We start from the raw sequence: 24,815 nt of genomic DNA on the forward strand, positions 1-24,815 counted from the left end.
CAGAGAGGCAGTGGGAGTGGGTATCGAGGGGCAGAACGAGTATGCCCAAGCACTGAGAAGCCAAGCAAAGCTTACACAACGCCACGGCGCGAAGAGAGCGGTGGCGAGTGCACACGGCGGAGAGAGCCCGTGGGGAGCACGTCATGGGGCTGGACTGGCGTTGGGGCTAATAGCGAACGGCTGGCAGCGACGGCTCTCAATCGTCGAGAAACTTTGGCAGCGTGAGGACTCCGTAGACGTAGACGCCGTGGTGGCCAACAAACAACACAAGTCTGAGTGTGTGCGCCTGTGTGTGTGGGTCAGCGGCAATGTGCAAAAATAAAAAAGCTATATATATTTTAAATTCAATATAGAAATCCGAAAACATACAAACGTACGTACGGAGCGGACCGAGCCGAAAGCCAAAAGCCAAAAGCTTGCAGCGGAAATACTCAAAGGCAAAGTGGAAGTAAAAAGTATCTGTGCGTTTGTGTGCGCGGCTGCATTGGTGTGCGGTTGCTAGAAAGTGTGGCCAAAAGTGACATCACACTCCGGCAGAGTCGCCTTTTGGGGAAGCATCGTCGCAGTTCCCATTTCGCATTTCGCATTTATCAGGAGCACGGGTACGGGCTCGAATACACGTACAACGTGCGAAGAAACAGAGCCAGCGCAGCCAGCCGTTTCGCGGAACGTACTAGAAGCCGCACGCGTCGTCGCTCAAGGTGAGCCGCGAAATCTCCCCGTCACCTTGCCTCTGTCACCCGACGCGTCCCGTCCCGTCCCGTCCAAAAACTAATCTCTACAACTCGTGCGACAAGTAGCCGACGTCGAGAAGTCAGAGCCAAATATCAACAAAAAAAATTTTCAAATTAACGCTACGCAGCGAGACGCGTCGGCATAGAGAATCGATAGCGGTTAGGCCCACGATATGAAGCCAACTGTGGCTGCCAACCAGGCCCATGAGAACGCCGGTCCCGGCGGAAATGGAGCCCCCGGCGGAGGTGCTGGCTCCGTCAACATACCCATCAGCCGGGAGTATGTGAGCGGCGGTTACGGATCGCCACAGAAGCACCAGCCGGCGCAGCAGCAGCCCCAATTCCAGGGCTCCCAGCCGGCCTACGGATCGCCCAGGCAGCAGTTCCAGCCACACCAGCAGATGCCCCCCAATCAGCACTTTCAGGTGAGTGGCCTCTCCGGTCTTTGGACAGCAGAGGGGGGAGAGGAAATGGCGGGAGGGGGCGATTGCCAAACGAACTGAAAGCCCCAAGGTTGGCGCCTGGCAAGATCAGCCAGTCCAGCCCCGTCGGGCCGACCCTGATCGGTCGGATGCTCGGGCATACTATGTACATATTCGTATGCGTATCATTGTTTTTTTTGTTAGCTGTCAGTGTGGAAATTCAATAACAGTGGAGCTTCTCTAAAGCGGACACTCGTCTCGCATCCACTAATATTTTCACGGGTATTGTTTCTCCTATGACTTTATTAATGAGAGGTACATCGTCGTACAAAGTCGTACTGGAAGAAGCGAAGTACGTCGATTTTTCTAGCTCATCCCCGATCGGATAGTTCCATTTGTGGCATTTTTTTTTAATGAGAGGATGTAGAAAAACCTTCAGATAATTGTAGAAAAAAAAGCTGGAACAATGTAGCCAACTAGCACCCCGATTCGCACCAAAAGCGCACTATGTCAAGCTTGTATGCTGGCACGCTTGACCTACTGAGCCTGGGGCACTCTCAGGTTCCACGGGGAGGAGGCTCCGTGAATCTCTGCCCTTACAGCCATCACTGCGTATGATTAATGTCACAACGTGCGAGGAATTTTACCAGAAAATAAATATACAGCTGTTTTTTGGTGGCCTAATCTAAGGCCAGCAGTCCAAATCTATCAAGCATGAGTCCCAGAAATATTTAAAAATTTCTAGAAGAAAACAAGCAATCGCGCTTATCTCTGCCTCTCCGCCTCCTCGCCCACCGATCCGATTCTCTCGGCCAATATCGCTGCTCTTGGCTTTTTTGCTGTAGGTGGCAGCCGAGCAGTAATACGTATTGGTGTGCGTCTACATCTGTGTAATCAAGTGAGTTGCGGAAAAGGAAGTGTGGGCGGTTTTTTTGGTTGCTCAACGACTTGGCCAACTAGGGGGTAATTCGAGGTGACGTTGACTGTCCCAACGTCATCGACTAGTTATTGGAGAGGAGATAAAATTACGCTATTCCACACCAACTAGAATTTTCATTTGTTTTCTCAAACTCGCAATTTCATTAAATCACAACAAATTCCTTGGAAATAAAATTTGAAAAGCTCCCACCTCCGAATTATTTGAGACTCACAGTATAGATATGTATAGCTGTGGCTGCGGATTTTCTAGAACAAATTTTATTAATAGTAGCAAATGTTTTAAAAAATGTAATATAACATTAAAAGAAATATCTATTTATGTTTTAAATTTATGTTTCAAGGAATTGCACAAGTATTATTCATAAAAAACATGCCTAGATTGCGCTACAAAGTTCATTGCTCAAATTCAATGCTCTTTTTCTATAACATATTTAAAATAAACAAAAAAGTTTATATTTTTAGTTAAATTGAATATTTATTCATTTTGTTTTAATTAAATGCATTGATTTGTATTTTTATCTAGAATATGTAATTATTTAATGAATAGTTTAATCATTTTTAATCATATGTAAAAACACTCAAAAGTATAAAACGAATTTTCGTTTTTGATAAGTGAAATAGATTATTTCATTAAGTGTAGAATTTAAAACTTCTTGAGCAAATTCACTGTACTTCCTCAAGCCCATTTCTATTACTCCTATTGAGCAGTAGATTGTTGCCTTGAGAGAGAATCTTTTGGCTATTTTTGCCAATTTGGCTATTTTCCTCTAGATCTATCTCGTTTCAATTGTCAAGTGCGGGATGTATATTTAGCGGCTGGCTATTTTTTTTTTTTTTTCTTTCTTCTGGAATGGAATTTCTTTACTATTGAAAGGAAAGATACATCTAAAAGTCAAATAAGCTTCAATTTTTATCGTTTTTAAAACACAATATAACGAATTAAACGTAAAATATGCCTGTCGCAAAAAAGCTGAATCGAAACTCCTTCGGTAATTAATAATATGTCATTACTATCTGGCATTACAAAATAAATGATCGATCGCGATTGAAAATGCGTAAAGTTTATAGGCAAAGACCGTAGTAATCTTAGAAAAAAATCTTCAATATCGTTTTTTCTTAATATTTTAAAAATCCTCATATGGTCCCCCAAAAAAGTATGGCTATTTTGTTTTAAAATGAGCTTTTAAAACGCTAGTTTAGCTTTTTTGTGTCCCGAAGAGTTGGCAGCACTGGGGCAGGCCTGCAGAAGCTACGAGAAGAAGCCAGAACAAGCTGGTCAGCCCGAGTGTGGGCGACATCCACTTTATAATGGCTTCAACGCCGGCTGCTCGGCTCATTCGCTACCAAGAAGCTAAGCAGTTTATACCACAAAACCACAGTGCCACAAAAGCTCAATAAATTAAAAGTGAGTACGAGAATAATAATAAGAGAGCGCAGATTTTCACTCTCCTTGAATTTCTCTGAGAAGCCGTTTCTAACATGTTGCAAGTTGCAACCTCGCTCGTCAGACCGAGTTGTATCAATCAAACAGAGTGCTCAAACTACATATGTGTATGTAAACACCTAAAAAAGTAAATTTTGTGATTTGTAATTGGGGAAATAGAATTTAAAATTTATTTTCTAACCACTTGGATTCGAAGACAAAGCAATTAAAAGCACTGGAGCTAACCTGTTCAAGTGGTCATATTTGGCTGGCAAGTGCTCATTGATAAAGTAAACAAATTGAGTCGTCTCCGAGAGTGAGTGAGACTGGCAGATCCGCTCCCACGTCCCAACACCTGTTTATTCAGTTCGCATTGACATCACTCGTCGCAGTTGTTTGCGCGCAAATACAAGTATGTACATACATATCATATCGACAACACAAAAGTGGGGCTTACTCACGCTGTTATTTATAAACAATTCGCCCATAGCGCCAAACAATTTGTACTCTAGCCGCCCACCACACTGCCTCTGCTCACGAATCCCTCTCTGTTTTCACAGTCAACCTTTGGATTTGAACCGGACATGGACATGGATATGGACAACATGTTCCCACGCTCCCGCCTGGGGAGGATGCACGACCCCTTCGCTGGCTTCGGGGACTCACGTAAGCAAGATAATTTTCCTAATTTTCCTGAAACGCATTCTTATATCTTTTCGGTTTATTTCGGCCCCTTAGACTTCGGGTTCCCCCAGTTTTCGACTATGGGACGGCGGGGCCGCATGCAAGGCGGTGCCAATAACCATATGGAGCATGAAGACGATTTCTTTAACCGACTGCCGTCGGAGTTCCGACAATACATCCCCGACGGATTTGGAGCAAGGCGCGGTCCAGCCGGATCAGCGACAAACGTTTCCGGGCAAACTCCCCCACAGCAGCAACAGCATCCTCAGCAGTATCCGCCGCAGCAATACCAATACGTACCGCCGCAACAGCCGCAGCAGAATCCGCAGCAGCAATACCAATATGCACCGGCACAACAACATCAGCCAGTCTATGCAGCAGGAGCGCAGCAACAGGTGCCGCAGTCGCCGTCTAAACACCTTTGTGATGCTGCAATCCAGACTGAGGATCCGGCCGGCCGCTCTGAGGTGGACTGCGCCCCACCATCCACCTTAAACCAACACGGTCTTCGTAATACTGTGGACATGGGAGTGAAAAGCGTCGCTGAGCAGGACGCGCAGGGTGCGCGCAGCCACTCCGCTCCTCCTCCAGAACAGCTTCATCAGAATCTTATGCACCAGCAACAGCAGCAGCGCAACACTGCTCCGTCCGGAGGACAGCAGCAACAGTTTGGAACTCAGACCACTCCGCCTGTCCAGGGACAGTACCATGGCCAGCAGCAGCAGCCGCAGTTCAAAACATACTACGCGCCCCAGCAGCAAACGAACCCACAGCAAAGGCAGCAGAGTCCGGCGCCTGCTCCGCAGACGCCCGGCGGCAGTTACATACGGACTATTCCCATCTTTGTGGAAGGTCGAACAGAGCCCATAATCAATGCCCACAAGGAGATCCCCAACCAGAATGCTCCGTCCAGTGGTCAGACCCAAGCACAGGCAGAAACGCAGCCTACTTTCGCGCCTCAGCAGCATAGACCCACGCCACTCAATACTCAGTCCCAGCAGCCACATCCAGATCATCAGGCGCCCGTGGAGGGTTCCGCAGCCGCAGGCGTACCTCCACAGACCCCGCACACACTCGACTCGATCAACAAAATTCAGGATATCCAGCGCGATGTGCTCGAGCTGATGGCCAAGGTGGAACAGTTCAAGGGCACGCGTCAGGACAAGGAGTATGTCTACCTGGACGAGATGCTGACCCGCAATCTTCTCAAGCTGGACACTATCGACACCAACGGCAAGGATAGCATTCGCCTAGCTCGAAAAGAAGCAATAAAGTAAGACCTTCCCTCGTCTAAAAATTGCATAGATTAACTAACAAGTTTATTTTTGCAGATGCATTCAGGCTTCAATTAATGTGCTAGAGGCCAAAGCCGAAGAAAACGCTAGGGCAGCGTCAGGAGCAGCAGCTGCAGAAGCCAACGCAGATGAGACGGTGTCTTCGGACACAGCTGCTGCCCCAGAGGCTGCCGAACAGACCTTGGACCCGGTCATGCCACAGGATGCTACCAAAATCCAGGAGCCCATCCCATTGCCAGCGCCACCCAACGCCGGACCAGCAGAGGGGACTTCTGCTCCGGACGCCACCGGGGAACCTTTGGCATCTTCGGCTGCTGCTGTCGAAGTGAACGACACCACTGAGCAAACTAAAACCGCCACTTCGACATCCGAATGATGAAGATATCGCCACTATAGGGCGACAGTTTCAAAGCAGCTACGTAAATTAACCAAATTTAAGTGATTAGAAAGGGAGGAACAATCAAGAAACGGATGGGAAGGCGCCCACTAGAGGACTTAATAACAGCGGAAGACATGACTACATTGAATTCAATGTGAACGTGAATTGGAGGTGCATGTAATGTGAATATAGAACTTGCGACATACTTTGTCAGTAGAAGTGAAACCCACGACTACATAAGCATGAAAATCTCTTGTGGCAGCACACCTTACATTAAACACACAACATACACCCACCATTTAGTTTAGGCTAGTAAGGAAATTGAAACTGATATTGAAGAGTGCCTGCATCGAATTACGAAGTTAACAGTCAAAATATTTTGCAACGAGGTACGGTGATACCTCAGTTGCTCCGAACTTGAAAGAGCTGATAATATTTAAGAAAAGAGCACCATGGTTAATAGCTGCGATTTGGCAGCCGACAGTCGAGGTCGAAAGGCGTTAGGTAACAAGCCGTTGTATGATCTCATGCAAATCTACAGAAAATACGCTTGCCGGGCCCTGACACTTCGACCCAATCAGCACCTCCATTCACCCTGAGAACACCGCTCACGGCTTTGCTGCAGCAAATTGTTAAACAAAGTAAACACGTATAAAAAAAAACTATTATAACTATTTATGCTACTAATTAATGCAAAAATAAATGTAGATATTGTTGACCATACACATGGATCCTGTTGCACAATTATTAAAATTTATTATCGAAAAGGGTTCTTACTTCCATCAATAATACAAAATACAAAAGAATCGTAGTCCGGGAATAGAGTCGCCGAAAATACTGACTAAAGGCTTACAGTCTATATCCAAGATAGTTTTAAAAGGACGCAACACGGCTTTTACAATCAAAGCCAAACACTGATATATGTAAACACAGATGGGAACAACGGGTGAATATGTCGCATGTGTGGCTAGAATACATAATATATAATATATGCGAAGGTAAGAAAACAGACGTTTAATGTTGGGTAAAGGGTTATGGGCATCGCGTGTCCTCGATGATCCTCTTTTAGGTGTATCTAATTATTGTTCAAGTGTTTAGTATGGGCAAAGTATAGACGCTAGCTGCTGCTCGCTTAGATTTCTAGGAAAGAATATCCCAATTGCTTGGCAAGTGGAATATCGCCTAGTTAATGATCTCGACATAGTTTGCCGGAAAAAGTCCATAGGTTCCATCAGGGCCCAAGCCCTGCCACCATCCTTCATCAATTTGATCGATATGCGTTATGACATCTCCAGGGTCGAACGTGATTTCGGACTCGTCAGCTGCCTGGTAGTCGTACAGGGCTCGAGCTCGGAGGCCCAGATCTCCCAAGCTCTCTTGACAAATAAAGTCGTCCTCGTTCACCAAATCAGTTACTGCAGAGAATAAAGTCTGATAAAATAATAGAGCGATTAGAGTGGACATGTTACACTTACATGTATTCCTCTCAAGCGTGCTGAGACCGCTAGCCTTCGAAGACTGGGACTGCTGAACGGTGACTGACACCTTGGTTCTGACTTCCTCTTCTTCGGGCTCCTGGAACACAGCTGTATCCGTTTCGTTGGAAGATGTGGTCTCGTCAGGGGACTGGGACTGCAGCGAATTTGTTTTACTGTGTGGCGACCGTTTAATGGTCGAGAACTGCTCACTCTCGTGCGCCAGTGGCAAGTCGTCCACTGGTTGAGTTTCTTCGATCTCGGTTATGGCAGATACGACCTCGGCAGCTACTGGTGCCACGGCCGGAACTGGCTCCGGTGTTGACAGTTTAACTGGCGATGATGAAGGCACAGATCCGGCTTGAGGCTCATTTTGGTTAAAAGCGTTGATACGCTGTGCTATGGAATTGCGTGCCGGTTTTGCCGGCGGGTTAGTGTTAAGCCTGGAAAATGAAGATACTATTAGTTGGAGGGTATGTTTTAGGAAAATGGTTTTTTTTACTTAGATTGTATCTGACTCTCGCTTGTGTGTTGGGTGAAAATGGCCTTGGCTGCTCCTACACGCGATCCAATCAACTCACGAGCCTCCTGGTTTCTTGCTTGCCGCAATCGCTCCGCATCAGTCATATTGTTTGCAAATCCCGGGGCAGTTTTTTCTGGACTTAGTGGTTGCGGGGAGCTAAAAAATATACATTTGACGCTAAACGATCAGTATCGCAGCTAATTTGTACTATAATTACGTTTTAATAGGAACGTGGGCGGGTTGGAGTTTTGTTGTGCTCACAACAACCTTCTCTCGTTCCTTGTGCTCCTTTTCCTCGCGACTGCGCTGTTCCTGTTCCAGCTTCTGCAGCTCCAACCGCTTCGCCTCTTTTTCCGCTTCCAAGCGAAGCTTTTCCTCAGCTTCCTCCTTCTTCCAGAAGTCCTGCATGACGCTGGCGTTCAGCTCCTTGGTTGGAATGACTCGAGTATAGTTAGTGCCAACTGGGGCCTTTTGCTCCTCCGTAGCGGCGCGCGGCTCTTTAAAGCTGTAAGCAGAGCTCACAGTGCTTAGTTTCTTGAGCAGCCGTTCCAAGTCAATATCGTCCTCATTGCGGGCACTAATGGTTAGGTGGGCGCCGGACAGTAGGTTTCCGACGTCACGGATGTGGTTGGCGCAAGTCCCCTTGCGAAGCACAGGTGCGCCTTCCCCCTTTAACAGAATAGTTTCAACAGTAAATACGGTCTGATTGTGCGTATGCCGATAAGATTAGGCCACTTGACTCACCTGCCAGTTGATGAGTAAGTATTTGTTGAGGCCAGTTTTTGGGTCCTCAATGCGTACGAATGCATACATGATCTTTCCGCTGTTGAGGTCCTCGTTCAGCTCCTCCACGCCGCCATCTCCAGATCCCACGACCTTTAATTCGTTTGTCTGACCCTCGTAGCCGAACAGTGACCAGTTCGTACTGCTTTTGTCGTCCAGCACATCCTTCCAGGCGGCCACGATTTGCGATCGATACTTCTCGAAGCTGATGGACATGATGCAGACTGCCTATAGCCTTCAATAAAGCTTTCCCTGGTTCTCCTTATCCGGCGGCCCGTCTTCGAGTGAAAGCGAATGACTGCGATGACTTTAACTCCTACTGGCTTGCGTTGAAACTATTTAAGTACATTTACGAATTAGTTGAAGCAGGCGATTGATTTTCCCAGAGTGGTGCACTTACTTATCATTAAACTTTAGGTATTTACGTTTTCAGCCAGTTTTCCATTGTCTTTGCGAAAAATTAAAGATAAAAGAATGCTCGTCTCAGCGAAATGCGTCCACACTTTCTCCCCAAGGCACCCCGGCCCCATCGTTATCTCTTGCCCGACTCGCCCTGTGTTTGTTGGATTACCCTGTACATTCGTCCTCCACAATTTATCATGTCCCTGGAATTATACTCAAGAATTAAAACTTGAAAACTTGATTAAAACTTGATAAAAATTAAAAGAAACAGATTTCATTCAAAATAATATTTATATTAAAAGTAATATAAAAACACATGTGTGTGTTTAAGACGGAAATGCGGCGGAGCGACTGCCATTTCCATTTCCAATCTGCTAAAAAGGATTTTTTTGCAAAATAAACAGAAGTTTTTATTCACGATCGGCAAGCTACCTTAAAGTAGTATTCTAGTTTAAAGTAGCTTACAATTGAATAACTACTAATTTTCATAAACAGTTTATGTGATTATAACCAGCAAATAACCAGCGAATAGGGTTTATAAATAAAGTCGCTGAAATAAGCACGGGTATATTTATATACAATATATTTACTCTACGAGTACTGGATAAAATAAACATTTTTCAAACATTTATGGAAAATGACATCTTACAACACTGAAGTTATCGATAACAATTTCAATATATACCGATAACAACTTTGTACGCATCTCTAAGCAGCTGCCAATTTTCCAAAATTTCCAAAACCTAAAACAACGGCATTGCCAGTCCAAATTGTAACCCCAAAACAAAGCATTGCCAGCAACTTGGAGGAGATACCCACGGATGGCGCTACAGCATTAGTGGAATTGTGGTGTTTATCTCTTGCTACCATCCATACGGATGCATGTCCGTAAGACTTCGCTCTAGTGTGCTCCCAGGGAAATCCGGACCATCAGAATTCATCACAAGCTCAAACAGCTGCGATCGTGCTACAAAAACAATCCGGAGGCGTCCCAAGGCAAAAGGTAAAAGTGTTGATGCTTGTTGGCTGAGTGGACACTCGCCAGATGCAGATGCTGGCCTGCTTGGCAACAATAAGGCATTTGTCAGAGATTTCGTTGCTGGCTGCTGTATGCTGTACTTGGTCATTGCCAAAATTTCTGCGCCCCTCCGCCCGCGACGGCGCGCTGCTTTCGAAACCTGTCCCAACTGCATCGTGCTTGCATGGCTCGTCCCCATCACCAAACCGCCCCCCGCCTACCAGTGGTTGGCAACGGTTGGCAGCAGGATTGCGCCTTTCTTGTTTTCAAGTCAGTCAGAGAGTCGAAGCGGCGGAGTGGCGGAGTGGCGAGCGGGTCTTTGTTCAGCTCAGCCAGCGATCCATTTACATATATGCCAATGCAGCACGGCCCCCGATACATCCAGTTTGGGGCCTCGGCCCCTCTGTTCCGTGCTGAGATGCCGTGCTCGGGCCTCCATGTGTCTCGTGCTTGTGTGCATGCTCACGGTCAATTTCTTTTGCATTTTCAGTGTGAAACTCATGCGGTGCAGATCAGGTCGGATCAGCAGCAGACCAAGCCCACGTTCGTAGGAATCAACATGGAATCGGCACTGGATGTGCTCTCTCGAGCGGCCACCATGGTGCAAAATAACGCGAGCGGTGAGTGAACTGGTGAACTGGAAGGCAAGGCGTCCAGGTGGACGCGGCGGAGGGATGAAATCGGTCATTAACCAATTCCATTTAAAAAGAGTCGGCCAATTATGAGATGTTAGTCCAACTTACATACAAGTTGTGTGGACCCGGAGGGCAGTGGGCGGAAGCGGGGTCATCTAACCTACGGACTAGTTACGTCTGCTTTATGACTTTCACCTTTGCACCTCTGACGAGGCAGAAAACTGGAAGACACCAAGCTGCGATCCCGTTGCTACTCGCCGGTTTCTGTCTTTTCGGATTGTAGTGGGTCACCTCCAGTACACACATGTAGTCAAAAGTGCCCTTTGCCAGTGAAATGCGAGCACAGATTGAATGCCCAGCCCGGGTCGCAGGACAGGGTGTGCAATCCAATATGGTGACCACTGCTCGGACTCATAAACTTGCAACGTATCTGAGAAATGTTTATTTTTGAAAGAAACAAAAAGCAACAACCAAACCGACAACAAAACATTCCAACAAAATGAGTTGCGGCGCATTCCGATTCCGATTTTCATAAATGTGTCAAACGCGGCATTTTCGACGGCAACCGAGCGACACAGAAATGCGAGCGTTCAACGTACGGCCATATGTATGTATGTACATACATACGTACATATTTACGGCATGAATTTTACGTCCGATTCTCTCGCCAGCAGGAGGATCACGGGTCGCGGGCGCGGACCCCTTATCAATAGACAGTCGGGGCGCTGTATCTGCCACTACGGCTGACGAGCACGAATTCTCGACTCTCGCCCGCAAAACCCAGCGGGCATGTGTCTGTGTGCGAGTGTTGCATATTTTTGCTCAGCGACATATCTTTTACATTTCCAATTTGCATTCCCCGCGCCACCACCCGCCGCCCAGAAGCAAACAATAGTACAGAGACCCTTGCTCGGCGGCGCGAATGCTAAACAATTTGATTTGGTTTGTTTTCTGCCCCGAAATGCCTCTGAAATTTATAAATTATGGATAAGCCAGCGACTATCGCCGGGCTGTGATTCCGCCCCAGTTTCTACGCATTTGCCACTACGGGCCACTGATAATGCGGGCTCCACGGTCCTAGAAGGCTCCTCTGCCCCACTCCCCCACCAGCCAGTGGTGGGGCTCACGAATGCGCATGCCAGTGGTGTGGCGCGGAATGGAATTCCGATAATAGCCCCCATTTAAGTTTGTTTCTGTTTATTTACCCATCGGGAAATGGCTTTATCAGCAATAATTCTGAATATTTGACAAATTCCTGTGCCCACATACGTATATGCGCGCAGCTGTCAACACAGAGAACAATTTATGCGGCAGCCCCCACCCTCGGACACTGAAAGAGAAATGGCTTTGATGCTCGAAAAGCATTTAAAAAATGCGAGCGTTTCGCTAGCGGTTTGCGTGCTGTTTTTATCATTAGCGGAAAGGGGGCTATTAAATTCGGCAAACCGTGATTGCCGTGATTGAAGAAATATTACTTCTGTCTGCTTTTGCATGGGCCAACACTTCCTCAATTAGTTGCAGCCTGCTATGTTCAATATTCACACATGGATGGTGGACATATCTGCTGCAAGCCAAAAGACTATAAGCTTGGGAAGACGGAGAGGCACCTTCCACCAGAGGCGCTTCCACGCTAGGACATGAGAGTTAGGTATAAAATTCACTAAAATTAAGGCATCTCTTAAGGGTTTGTTATTTCACTGTTTTCGAACATAAAGTATTGATGTTTATGTATTATTTTAGAGCCACAGCCGTATCTGAGAAACTTAGCGGAGGATTAACTTAAGACAGATATAAATTCTAATTCTTGGGTTGGCGTACTAGCTCACAGTAACATCGAAATTGAAATTCCATTTTGGGATATAAGTTGTATTAAAGTTGTTTTGCATATCACTGAACTCTTATCGACTATGGCTATTCAAGTGTGCAGTCATTAATGTTTAGAATCAGGGCGTTCCCAAAATAGAACCTTCTATATATGGAGTCTCAAATGCGGTCCCTGTGTCATGTGTAAGCTTTGACAAGTGGAACTTTACAATATCACATATTTGAACACCAGGAGACTACTTAATAAAGTGGCAATTGACAGACCCAGCTTAGAAATGTAATGTTCTCGCAGAGTTCAGAAGTAATGTATTTTTTTGCCATATGCCCCAATCTTTTAGTCACTTTAAGTTCTTCAGAGTTGTAACAGAGGCAGCGCCTTGCCAATGTGATTGATTGGCCACAAACAAAAAACAGAATTCGAATCAAAAATGGCATTAACCACCGTATGATTAATGAAACGGTCATCTCCAAGGAGAGGGAAAAATTACAAGTCTGTGTTCTTCATAAATCATGCGTTCACACATGCCCAGATCGGACTGCTAATTTGGGCACCCTTCCACTGTTTGCCAAGGAGGCTGAGGCATCGCTTAGTGGCGCACCATCCTCTAATTAATAAGCAAATACAATAGTTGCACAAATTGCGGCTGGCGGAGTGTGCGTTAGAGCCAAGCTGATCATTAGAGAAAAATTGCGGCAATTTGGAGCTCGGCCAGGCCCAGCAGGAGACCAACGGAAACGTTGGATAGATTCTGACTGGGACGGGCTGTGGGACTCATCAGGTAATTTACATGGACTTTCAATTCTCCGTTTTAGTCAGTGCCAACTTTGTGGCCCAGACACTCTCTTCCTTTTACTGGCGATAGCCTAACGGTGCGCATAATTGCCACAAATCTCGACCAGAGTAAAATCGAATAGGCAGAAAGCCCGCAAACCTGTTTGGTTGGGAGCTGGTGCTAACTGGAACTGGGATATGATAGGATTGGATTTGATCGGGACGGAGCTGCGGCTGCGGAAGGGCACGAAGATGGGGACTGCGACTGCGACTGCGACTGTGACTGGGACTGGGACTGGGACTGGGGCTGAGATTGGGACAGAGCTTCGCCTTTCCTTTTACTGCAGCAGCTACTGCCACGCTGCGCGGCCTGCCATTAATTTATTGAAAATAAAATGTATCTATTTGGTGTAAAGTTTCGCTGTGGGACATTTTGGCGGCTCACCAGAGGCAGAGTAGAGTGCAGGTTCCCAGAGCCGCAAATGCGCATCTGTGCCTCCTGTTGCGGCCAATATCTGGAGGAAAGTAGCGATGGCCTGGCAGGCCAACAGACAGGAAGCGATGGGTTCTGATCGGAAAACAAGCAAAGGGGGCAGGCCACCCAGTATCTGACGCTGAGCTGATAGTTTGATTAAAATTTGGGCAAAACGTATTTATATTTTTTCTCACGCTTGATTTAGCACCGGATGATATGTTATAATGACAACTGTGTTTATGTTGTTAGTTTTATTTTTGCTATCGCTGCTGGTCGCCGATGGTGTTGTTGTGGTGTTTCAGTTTCAGTTGTTGTTCTGGGCAATCGAAAACCAGTTTCTCTTCGAATCCCGCGCACGCTCGAGTTTTATTTAAATTTTGAACTGGTTTGCCGCTGATTTGTGTTGCCTCCGCCGCGTATATATTATGTACCCACTAGATATATACATATATTAGATTGTTAGATTTCACAAACAGCCAGAGCCCCGCACCGGCTGGGATCGGGGCTGCGGCTGCGGCTGCGGCAGCGGCTAAGATATAACATAATTTGTCTTGTCGAATCGACAAGTTCTGGAAATGGCCGGCCATCTCTCTCCATCTGTGTGTCATCATTTCAGCGATCTATTGTATAAAGTAGCTGATCTCCCATAAAGAGGAAAGATCTTGCTGACTTCCGCACTGCCATTACTACGACCCAAATAATCCGGTGAGGGATCTCATGTTTCTGTGCCGATTTCCAAACCAAACAAATTTCAATTAGCAAAGCATTTTCCGGATTTCTGTTTCTATTCTTCTATTTCTTCCGAGCCGAGTCCGAACCAAATCAGTGAAGCAATATGGAACTGCTGTTGAGTTTGTCATCCGGGGGATTGCAATTTAATTCATGAGGAGGGACTACAATATTAAAACCATCACCTAGTTAAGTCTTTATTTATGTCCTTCAGAAAATGTAAGTATCTCCTACTAGCCTTCAAAATATCTCCAATCTGAAAGGTCCAACCAAGAAGCAATGGGTTTGCTGGGACTGGGGAAGACCGTACTGAGTCTTGCATTGATTATCCAAAAAAGAGCACTAGGGTAACAAAAATTCGTCTCCCTTCGAAGCCAATTTACGTACTCGCTTCTTCGTTTAGTGTTTTTTGCCATTCGATTGACCTCGTTGCGCATGCGTGCCCATGTTTCACGCTACACTAAAAATTTTCGCGCACAACAATGGCAGCGGCTTGGACCCGAGTCGGGCAGGCCAGGCAGATGAGTAAGCGCCTCTGCGCCCGTCCACTTCCCAGTCCGAAACAGTTTTCAGTTCGATTTCAATACTCTTCCCAAGTGTACCTTCATTATGGGCAAAATCTACAAGTTTCAAGGGGAAAAGTGGCTGAGCAACAGGCTCAATTAAAAGGCCTAAATCCCAATGTACTGCCAAGCAATCTAGGGGAAATAGGTGCAAAGACAGTACTGAAGAGCGTCCGGAAAGTGTACAGAGACTTCACCTTCCCGCTGCGGAGACGTTGCCGCTTCTTACTCGCTTGCTTTGTGTTTGGCTTTTACATGGCGGGGAGCTGTGCAACAAAAATTGCACACATTTGACATGGATTAGCAATCGGCGATGGGGAAAGATGGAAAAATGAAACACAAAAAGCATGCCAATATCGAGCGAGATCAACAGCTGAGCCCGCGCACGTCATGCCAGCCAATCCTTGGCGGCCATATGATCGTTGTCGACATGCCCCGGGCTGGAATCGACTCTATTCAGCCGCGAACTCTCCTCTTTATGTTGCATGTTGCTGCTGCTGTTGCTGTTGCTGTTGCAGTTGCAGTAGCCGTTTACGCGAACGCGCAACAACAGTAGTTGTTGTACTCCAAATCGGACGTTAAGTTTCATGGGCCTGCTATTGAATTGAAAACAGGTTACCAGCATGTTGCTTTTCTGCTACTGCTACTGCTATTGCTATTGGTTTCTGTTTTTCATACACGGTACTCATGTGGTACGAAGGTGTTTTGAGTTTATTCGAATGCAGGAGGAGATGGGGACAAGGGTTGTTACTTTAATGTTTAATAAAAAGGGAAGGTGTGGTTAGAATAAAATAATATAAAATTATATTCTTTGAAATTCATGCTTTAAAATTATAGTTTTTATTACTTTAACTTAATTGTAAGAACATCTATGTGTATTTTTTATCTTCACAACTTACTATTGGCAACTTATAACTTGCAAACTCAAAATACCTTTCAAAGTACTTCGTGCGGATGAATCTTTTTTCAGCGTTGTGACTCGAAAAGAGCCATCAAAACCAAAAACCCCCTTCCCATGTATAGGTCATGTGTAAAGTTCAATTACACAGTTTGGTAAACATATTAAGTGCGAAAGAACAGAACGAAACACTTCCCAGAAAACAATTAGAAATGCCTTCCTGCCCCACTCGTTTTCAGCCCAGAATCAGGCGGCTTCAGTAAACTGATCGCTGGTCTGGTTAGGATAGCTGGTATTGGATCCACAGGGTCATCCCGTAGAATAGCTGTAGGTCGATGCATTCCCATGGTGGCTTCGGATCGGTCATATTGGTGTCATTTCTGCAAGCCCGCTGTTGCCCTCACACTTACGTGCCAACGTCAATGGGCAGGTCGTGTTGCAACGGCCTGAGTAAACATTATAATGAGCCCCGATGCAGTGACCGGGCCCATACAAAAAAGAGCGGAAAACAAACACAAAAGTGCGCCCACACTATGTGGTGCCTCGGCCCAACCTATTCGAAGTCCCAGTTCCCAATTCGCAGTTTGCAGCTCGCAGTTCCGCCCCAAGAGCCGAGTTCAAGCCCGCACGCCCGGACTGTGGCCAATTCGAAGTGCTGCCATTTCGTTACCCTTTTGCCCAATTTTCCAAGCATCAATGGGCGCGCCGAGAAGGAGGGCGTGGCCGCCACATCCTACGAAACAGGCCTGGACCCACCAGCCTCCACCCCTCCACCTCCACCTCCGCGTGGTCTTCGGCCAGCTTTCAGTTGTACTTTTTCAATTACCAAATCACAAAGCGAGCGTAGATCTGAGCCCCGACCAGAACTGCCGGAGAGAGGGCCACGGAGCCAAAACGGAAATTGGTAAGAAAAGAGCCAAAACAAAAACATCTTGAGCGGCACTGTCTTGGGGGCCTGCTGGGACCCCAGGTCTCCACATCCACTGGAGACTTGCACCTCGGGTTCGGTAAGCTCTGACGACGACGGCGACTTCGGCAAGAGTCGGGAACCGAAGACCAAGCTTCGCCACTCGAAAGCCGAAAGACGAAAGCCCCAAGCCCCAAGCGAGCCCCAATCGCAATCTTCCAGTCGCCGTTCGCCGTCGATCAGTTCGAGTTTGTCCGTGGAAGCCATCAGTCCGCCGAGGAACGTCGTGGTCGCTGCAGTTAGAGTCGTAGTTGCGCCGCCGTCGCTGCCAGCAGAACGTGCCCCAAGTCCAGTGCGCGAGTTCGCCAATCCGTCAGTTCGTCGCACCGCCAGTCCGTGTGTGTGCCAGTGTGTGTGAGCTGTTCCCTGCGGCAAAAGGCAACCCTGTCACAGTCACAGTCACAGTCAGAGTCCGAAAGCGAAAACTGTCGCTCAAATTGAGCCAGCGATTTGTCGTTTTCTATGCAAATCATTACTCACATTGCGCGAAAAAGAGCGTAGTATTTTTATTTCGCTAAATGTCGACACGAGGCTCACGTTGCTGTTGCCCGAGCTGAGCAGAGCACCAGCAGCAGCAGCAGCTACAATAACAATAACAATAATAATAGGAGCAGCAGCAACAATAGGAGCAGCAGAAACAGAGACTTGCGAGAGTCTGTAACCCGAGTCGCCTTGCACGGCAGAGGAGGAGCAAAAGGCAGAAAAGCGCAGAAAAACAGAGAAACAGCCAGCAGATTGTATCTGTATCTGAATCTATATCTGTATCTGTATGTATAGTCGCGACTTGCGGCTCGTTTTGTGTTTTGTGTGCGCACATTCGTGTATGTGTATCTCGGGCCGCGTCTGCGACAAAGCGAAAAAGTAATCACCATCTAAAGGGAAAGAAACAAATACAAAAAGTCTGCAACTCCCTCGCACCGCACCGGACTCTCCCGATCAATCAGAGCTCTGATAAATAAGCACCCGGAAAGTGGAGAGGTAGGAAGGTAGTGCCAGTGGCTTTCCGGCGAGGTTCAACCACAAACAGCTGAGTTGGCTCAGTGCTGAGGAGCTCAGTGAAAGGATCTCCTTTTGACCTCCGATCGAGGGTCTGCACTCGCTCTGCCAATTAGGAATCTAGCCACACCGGGCAGCCATGGAATACCTTTGCATACTAAACGCCTTCGAGCAGAACTACTACAACCGCATCAAGGAAATCGAGCGCCTGGCGGCAGCAGCATCCGCCTCCTCCTCGTCTGCCTCCTCCACCGTTTCTACCTCGGCCGCATCCTGCTCCAGTGGTCCGTCCACATCGTCAGCCACCTCGTCCACGGCCAGTTCGCCCACCTCCACGGCGAGGGAAATGGCCCAGGCGGCAGCTGCCCTGGCGGCCACTCAGAGGCTAGCCGCTTACCAGGGACACGGACAGCCGCCGCCGAGCATGTTCTTCCACGAGCAGCAGCTGCAGCCTGCCTTTCCGCTCCACTCAGTGTCCCTTCACCAGCCACAGCATCTGCAGCCGACCGCCGATCCCAACTCCTCCAACAGCCTGCTCTGGCAGCCCTGGCGCGATCTCCAGCAGGCGGCTGCAATGCATCACCAGCTCTACAGGCAGCAGCAACAGCAGCAGTCGCACAAAGGTGGGTTCCCCGGGGCCTTCAAAGGGATCTTTGCGTCATAGTCCACATCCTGACTACGAATATGATGGGTTCATTAGCGGGTTGACAGTTTGCATCGTGGTAATGGGATTGGAATGCTATTAAGGGTTATAAGAGAATGCTCCATCATTTCAATCTACCTTTGAAATCTGGGATGAATTATACATTAAATTTAAAGCAAGCTTCGGAACTTTAATAATTTCCTTTGATGGCAAAATATCTTTCCAACCTTCCTTTAATATTTGGGATAAATTGCATTCTTTTTTGCCCTTTTTTTGTAAATTATAAATTAAATGGACAGCAAGCTTCTGAAGATTAATATTTTTTCTATTGCCTAGTGAGGAAAGTTGTTGATAAGGACATAATTCTAACTCCTCAGGAAGGATTTCCTTTTCATGTTGTTTCGAAAGATGTGATGTACATGTACAACAAACTGTGTATTATTTGAAAACATCTCTCACATTTTACTGCCCAAACTATGTACATACATGTGATTGAGATAGGTGAGAATATCTACAATTTAACCTATTGGCAAAGGATTTATATACAGAGCTTTTTTTCTTAAATTAGTCTTTAGATTAGGAATCTAAAGATGTGAAATTCTATCTCTACTGAGGCTTCGCTTTAGCACCCAGTTTAGTAGGTAGCTGACTTCAATTTGGAACTGCTCCTCAAGCAGAAATTAAGTTCAGTTGTCTGTGGAAAGATGACTGGCAAAGATCAGCTTAGGTCAACTGGAAGGGCGGCCGGGCTGCGCTCTGGAGCACCTGTTGTTCACGTGAAATGGGTGGCTCGTTTCCAGCACAAACTCACCCAGTTTGGTGAATCGGAGAACGTGTCGTTCCCACTCGACCATCCATAGCACCCACTCCCTCAATGAATGGGATTTTGTATCGGCAGAAACCTGCTACGATTGGAACTGTGTTATCTTGGCCAAGTCCACAGGGCAGGCTAGGACGTGACAGTGGCTTCGCCGCTGGGTGCAAGCGGCAGGGGCGCCCCGACAGTCAAATCTTTGACTCCACTCGGGCAGTGCCAGCTGGAAAATTGGTAATGAAACTGTCAATAGTTGTGAAACTCCACACCGGCTTCGTCGCGTTCGATTGGCTTCGATTGGCACACACGCCCGCTGCAGGTTCTCGCCCCTCCCCACCCCCTGCGTTAATTGGCGACATTGCACAAATCACACAAATGCTTTCAATTACATGGCGACGCCAGCCAAACACAAAAACCCAGGGAAAGAGCAAAAAATAAGCGCCTGTTTAAACATTAAACCTCCATAAAAACTGGATGATGAGGTGCATCAGGCGGGCACGGGCACGGGCACGGGCATGGGCACAACTACGGGCAGTGGCAGTGGGCAGTGGGCTGGGGCAGGGGCTGCTGTGCTGTGCTTGACTCGGCTCAGTTTTATTTTGCTTTTGTTAATTTGTTGACATATTAAAACCAGATTTGCAATCAACTCGGCCAGCGGGTAATGCGGTGTTCGGCAGTGACTGGTTAGCGGAAAGCACTCCGGGGCGGGGGGATCGGAAATCGGGGAGTCTTGGAGTCGGCAGTGGGTTGGGGGGAGATCCGTGTTTACGGGCATGACTCATGAGCCGGCGCGAAAAGTAATATAAATAATGAAAAACGCCTGCGAAGACGGCGGCGACGACGATGGAAAAATAAATATGTATTCAAAGCTACAAAGGCAGCAACAAGCGGACAGCCAGACAGCCAGACAAGCGCAACATGAACTACAACGACAACACAAATCAGAGCAGCAACAGCAACTTGTTTGCATAGGCACTGTGGCACCAATTGCGCCTTGTTACATATACTTGGGAGTGCGATTTTGCATTTCATTTGGGGAAACTCATTTCGCCCATCTAAGAACAAAATTTTCATAACTTGGCTAGGCTCCTTTGACCCTTACTTTGTGTTGGGATTATGAAGCACAACTCCCAAAAGGCCGAGGTGGCTAACTAGGGACCTATATATTATATGATCCAATCACAGGGCAATATGTTTACTTAATATTAACTAAAAATCTATCTATATATCTATGCTTACATTACTAATCCTTACTAATGTTGCTTTGAGGGGCAAAAAGAGGGAAAACATAAGATGGGTGATCCTGGGGGATGGGTTGGGCAAAAAGAGGCAAAATATAGGATCACCCATCAGCCATCCTAAGTATCACCCATCCTGTATTTACCCTCTTTTTGCCCCCCATGCTTATCTACAAAATTTCAACTCCACAATTTTTAATTTTTGAGGCAGTGCTATCAAAGCCGTATTTTCGATTCTCTAATTTCTGCTATTTCTGTAGCCAACTATTTGGAGTATGGACTATTATTTTATTATTCTAAATCAAAAATTTGATTGTTTACGGGTGGATAACATATACAGATAAATAAACTAAATTCAAAAAAAAGGAAGTAAAAGACATTTTAATTTGTTAAGTTTGATAGATTCTGATTTCTGATTAAACTGATTAAAATTCGATCCTGAAACCACCTTCCTCTTCCAAAAGAAAGGCAATATTCGAGCTTTGTTTCTGTTGTGGTAGATCTCAGATGCACCTTATCCTAGAGGATCGCTTTTGTCGCCAATTAGCTGAGGGAAAAACGACTATAGCGCTGCAAGCCAGCTGCGGCACTGGCAGATGATCCAAACAAGGCCAGGAGGATGCTGCGCCGGAAGGTGCGAAAGGGAGGAGGCAGAGAAGCAAAGCGCAAGAAAGAGTGGGAGCCTTAAAAAGAAAGCTCCACCGGTGCTGTCGATGGACTTGTTGTTGTTGTTTTTGGGTTGTCGATCGCCGATCCCCCAACCGACACCGTCGGACGACGGCCGACGGCCGCCGACCGGAAATGTGCAATAAAATTTGAATGTTTCTTTATTATTATCATCATCCCCATCATCAGAAGCAGCAGCCCAGCAGCTTGAGTCGAAGCCCCACTGGCTGCCACCGAGTTTTGCCGTTGTTGGTACTATGCTAAGGCCTGCCTGCCACTCTTCCTCGCTCCCTGCCCCATAGACCAGTGTCGCTTTTTCTGCCCATTCTGCTCCTCGGCCTCTCCTTTCTTCTTTTTTGGCGTCACTGCGGACCCCTCCCGTGACGCAGGCGCAGAAATAATAAATTGCAGCCTCGCAGTGACGTTGCCAAAAACAGGACAACGCCCTCCGCCTCCTCGCCGCACGTCTTCCCCCTTCGTCTTCCCTTGCCCATCCAGTCATCCTCCTCCGTGGGCTCCTTCTGCTCCACCAACGCCTGCAGAGCATCTCCATTTCCGTTGCATCCGCCACCGCCGCCACCTCCATCCTTTTATCCACTCCATTCGTTCATTCATATGTTGCTCTTTGGACCAGGCTCTGCCTAAAATGTGAAGAAGTCGTCCAACTGGTTTTCCCCTTCGATTTTGGCCATTGCGGAGTAGAAACCGGGAACTGCGTTCTGGGGCCTGGCTTGCTCCACTGTACCTTCTCCCCCGGCCCCGGCCGCGGCCGCGTCCGCCGTGCCTATAGTTCGTTTCCTCTTTGTCGATCTACACTGAACCACCACTCGGTCCTCAGCTCCTGCCCCGGCTCTTATGGGAGGAATATTCCCGATCCGACTGCGAACGAGTCCCACGCAGCCGGCCAACGCCAGTCGGTTGGTGCTTCCCACGCCGGCACGGCACAATCGGCCATGCGGTTTCGCTCAGTGTACGCCAGTAGACTGGGCCAGGCCCAGGCACACTCACCAAACGAGTTTTCTTAACCAACTTTGTGATTTTGAGTTTTGATTGTGTGCTTTCTGTTGTTATTATTGTATTTCTTTGCTCCGGTCTGAGGCGGTGTGTGTGCGGTGTTTTTTGCTGGTGACGGCGACGTCTTCTCGTGCATAATTTCTGTGCTGGCTGTGCACCTCTTAGCTGCTCCGCCCCCTTTCCCGTCGGCCAACTTCGGAGCTTTCAGAAGAAGTTCATTCAAAAAACCGAAAGACTTAGGAAACAAACTTGAGTGGGGGGCTCGGGCGAGCTTGCCAGGGGAAGGGGTGGGCGAGAAGCAAGGAGCCAGGCATGGAGACAGGCTTCCGGCGAGAGGATAAGGGGAAGGTACGTTTGTAGAGTTCGCCTCGCCTTAGTTCGCCTCGCCATGTGATTCATTACGCCCACACGGCGACGGCGACGGCGACCGCATAATCAAAACCCCAAGACGACGACACGTAAACCCAGCGAGTAGTGCTCGGTGCCAGCTTGGGATTGGGACCTGAGAGCAGACACCAGAGACCAGAGCCCAAACCCCGGCCGACCACAAAAGCCAAACCTAATTTATGGTCTTTAATTGAAATGCGATTTCAGCATTATATCATATTGTCTATTGCTGGCTGGCCAAAAAGATGGCCAAACGAGTTCTATAGATATCGCCTTCTGACGCCCCACCCCGTCTTGTTTTCCTCTTTTCAGAGATGCGCGTTACGTCCAAGGAGCTGCCAACCACCAAGTGGCGTCGAGAGCGTCGCCAGCGGGCTGCCGAGTACCAGGTCCACGATGGCGGCAGTGGCGATCGGGATCGGGAACGGGAAAGAGAGAGGGATCGCGACATGGACAGCCCCATTGACATGTCTGTGACGTCGGGATCTCTGAAGATCCACCAGCAGCAGCTACGAGCTTCGCCCCCGCCGCCGTACCGCGAGCCCCTGCCGGGCACCCTATACACGGCAAATAGCCGGCCCAGCGTCATCACCCAAGCGCCCCCCAAGCGGGAGCCACTGGAAGCAGCTCACTCCTCTGGTAAGAATTCAAGGACGAACCCCAATTCTCAATCGACTCACTTATGTCACCTTTCCTTGCAGACGTGGCGATATGCGATATTGATGAGCACTTCCGGCGCTCGCTGGGCGAGAACTACGCCGCGCTCTTTTCCAAGAAGTCGCCGACGCCTACGCCCACACCCACGCCGTCTCCCAGTGGCAGTTCCAAACAGCAGGTTTCGCCCCTAGGGTACGGAACCGTATTGATGGCCAGCCCAACATCAACAGTAGTAGCAGCGGCAACTACCTCGCATCCCTTCCACCAGCTAGGCCCCACGCTGCCCAAGGCGGTTCTGCCTATGATGAACTCGCCGCCCTTGCAGCGCTCAGCCACGGAGTCGCCGCAGACGGAGCTACCGCCTCCACAAGAGGAGCCACTACCGCTCTCATTGACCTTGAATCGCTCCCAAACACCACCGTCGCCCCCACCATCAGCAACGGGAATTGGAGTTGGAATGGGACTTCTAGGACCCGGAACTGCAGCCGCAACATCCTCCGGTCAGGTAGTGGAAACAGTTGTGGGCTTAAAGCGTATCCTGGACACTCCGCATCACACGCCACCGAGATACAGTACTCCGCCGCCGCCAGCATACGGGGCTCACAACGGGACAGGTGGTTCTGTTGTGACGCCAACTCCAATTCCGACCCCCACTCCCACACCAACGCCGAACCAGACCGCCACCCCCAGCGTCACGCCCACCATGCCGGCGATCATTCGTGTGAAGGCTGAAACGGGACTAGCAGCGGCCGCCGCTTCCTCGGCCCAGACGCCACCTGCCTCGCCCACCTCGTCCTCGAACATCTCGATATTCACCAAGACTGAAGCCTCGGTTGACGACCACTTCGCCAAGGCGCTGGGTGACACCTGGAAGAAGCTGCAGAGCGGGCACAAAGAGTAATATCACCGGTAGCAGGAAACCCATCCCACACTGATCCAGATCCTCATCCTGATCCCGTGCCCCGTGGAGGTGCTGATCACGATTCAACTCAAGAGCTGTTCTTATTATAAATATTTCAAACTATACAATTAACGTTTAAAGATCTCATGCTGATGTGAACGGAAGTTCTTTAACTGCGAGTGTATTACAAGTTTCATATATAATGATTTTACTGATTATTAACGGATGATACGGATATATGATATATGGATATATGTTTATGGCAAAGTGTATACGTACAAGTGACATTTTTATATTCTTAATTACTAGTTTGTAGAGATTAATCCTTAAAAACATACCTATTAAAAATAAGGGAAAAATTTTAAAATAATGTGTTTTATTAATCATATATTTTACAATATTTTTATTCGTTTATTTTTTGAGTTATGGGAGCCATGAGAAGCTATGAATCATTCCCCGATCAGATACGATCAGTAAATCAGTTTAAAAACCTATTAATAAAAATTTCAGATTTTTTAAATTTTCCGTTGGTGCAGGCTTCCTTAACAGAGAGTTAACA

The 24,815-nt window shown here is 47.7% G+C and overlaps 3 protein-coding genes across 9 annotated transcripts; 2 read left to right on the plus strand and 1 right to left on the minus strand.

The window, feature by feature from the left end:
* The first annotated feature begins 201 nt into the window (after positions 1 to 201).
* On the plus strand, positions 202 to 6,599 carry LOC6506109 (BAG domain-containing protein Samui). 6 transcript variants are annotated; one of them, XM_001958495.4, is made up of 4 exons: positions 203 to 1,159; positions 4,079 to 4,184; positions 4,257 to 5,475; positions 5,534 to 6,599. In XM_001958495.4, exons 1-4 carry the CDS (start codon positions 908 to 910, stop codon positions 5,871 to 5,873), a joined length of 1,917 nt encoding a protein of 638 aa, XP_001958531.1. In that variant the 5' UTR covers positions 203 to 907; the 3' UTR covers positions 5,874 to 6,599. The 6 variants fall into 6 exon arrangements, with proteins under 6 accessions (XP_014764629.1, XP_001958531.1, XP_014764630.1 ...); XM_044714475.1 differs by lacking the exon at positions 203 to 1,159 and adding an exon at positions 3,312 to 3,500; XM_044714474.1 differs by lacking the exon at positions 203 to 1,159 and adding an exon at positions 3,527 to 3,930.
* An 8-nt stretch (positions 6,600 to 6,607) lies between these two features.
* Positions 6,608 to 9,218, minus strand: LOC6493835 (drebrin-like protein). The gene is made up of 6 exons (XM_001958494.4): positions 9,058 to 9,218; positions 8,619 to 8,992; positions 8,092 to 8,543; positions 7,854 to 8,030; positions 7,352 to 7,794; positions 6,608 to 7,291 (listed from the first exon to the last, which is right to left on the minus strand). The coding sequence occupies exons 2-6, from the start codon at positions 8,871 to 8,873 to the stop codon at positions 7,059 to 7,061; spliced, it is 1,560 nt and encodes a 519-aa protein (XP_001958530.1). The 5' UTR covers positions 8,874 to 8,992; positions 9,058 to 9,218; the 3' UTR covers positions 6,608 to 7,058.
* A 513-nt stretch (positions 9,219 to 9,731) lies between these two features.
* On the plus strand, positions 9,732 to 24,623 carry LOC6506111 (nascent polypeptide-associated complex subunit alpha, muscle-specific form). 2 transcript variants are annotated; one of them, XM_014909145.3, is made up of 4 exons: positions 9,732 to 10,062; positions 10,568 to 10,697; positions 23,011 to 23,337; positions 23,400 to 24,623. In XM_014909145.3, the coding sequence occupies exons 2-4, from the start codon at positions 10,637 to 10,639 to the stop codon at positions 24,254 to 24,256; spliced, it is 1,245 nt and encodes a 414-aa protein (XP_014764631.1). In that variant the 5' UTR covers positions 9,732 to 10,062; positions 10,568 to 10,636; the 3' UTR covers positions 24,257 to 24,623. The 2 variants fall into 2 exon arrangements, with proteins under 2 accessions (XP_014764631.1, XP_001958528.1); XM_001958492.4 differs by lacking the exons at positions 9,732 to 10,062; positions 10,568 to 10,697 and adding an exon at positions 15,744 to 18,559.
* Positions 24,624 to 24,815: the final 192 nt, after the last annotated feature.

Source organism: Drosophila ananassae, chromosome 2R (assembly GCF_017639315.1).
Source record: "Drosophila ananassae strain 14024-0371.13 chromosome 2R, ASM1763931v2, whole genome shotgun sequence".
Taxonomy (NCBI): Eukaryota; Metazoa; Arthropoda; class Insecta; order Diptera; family Drosophilidae; genus Drosophila; species Drosophila ananassae.

Excerpts from the sequence above, each read along its gene's own strand:
- LOC6493835 (XM_001958494.4), bottom strand. The coding sequence starts at position 8,873 with ATGTCCATCAGCTTCGAGAAGTATCGATCGCAAATCGTGGCCGCCTGG. Across the intron at positions 8,031-8,091 it reads GCCCACGTTCCTATTAAAAC|CTCCCCGCAACCACTAAGTC; the intron begins GTAATTATAGTA and ends TATATTTTTTAG. Across the intron at positions 7,795-7,853 it reads GAGAGTCAGATACAATCTAA|GCTTAACACTAACCCGCCGG; the intron begins GTAAAAAAAACC and ends TTCATTTTCCAG.
- LOC6506109 (XM_014909143.3), top strand. The coding sequence starts at position 908 with ATGAAGCCAACTGTGGCTGCCAACCAGGCCCATGAGAACGCCGGTCCC. Across the intron at positions 1,160-4,078 it reads CCCCCAATCAGCACTTTCAG|TCAACCTTTGGATTTGAACC; the intron begins GTGAGTGGCCTC and ends CTGTTTTCACAG. Across the intron at positions 5,476-5,533 it reads GCTCGAAAAGAAGCAATAAA|ATGCATTCAGGCTTCAATTA; the intron begins GTAAGACCTTCC and ends TTATTTTTGCAG.
- LOC6506111 (XM_001958492.4), top strand. The coding sequence starts at position 18,076 with ATGGAATACCTTTGCATACTAAACGCCTTCGAGCAGAACTACTACAAC. Across the intron at positions 18,560-23,010 it reads ACAGCAGCAGTCGCACAAAG|AGATGCGCGTTACGTCCAAG; the intron begins GTGGGTTCCCCG and ends TCCTCTTTTCAG. Across the intron at positions 23,338-23,399 it reads GGAAGCAGCTCACTCCTCTG|ACGTGGCGATATGCGATATT; the intron begins GTAAGAATTCAA and ends CTTTCCTTGCAG.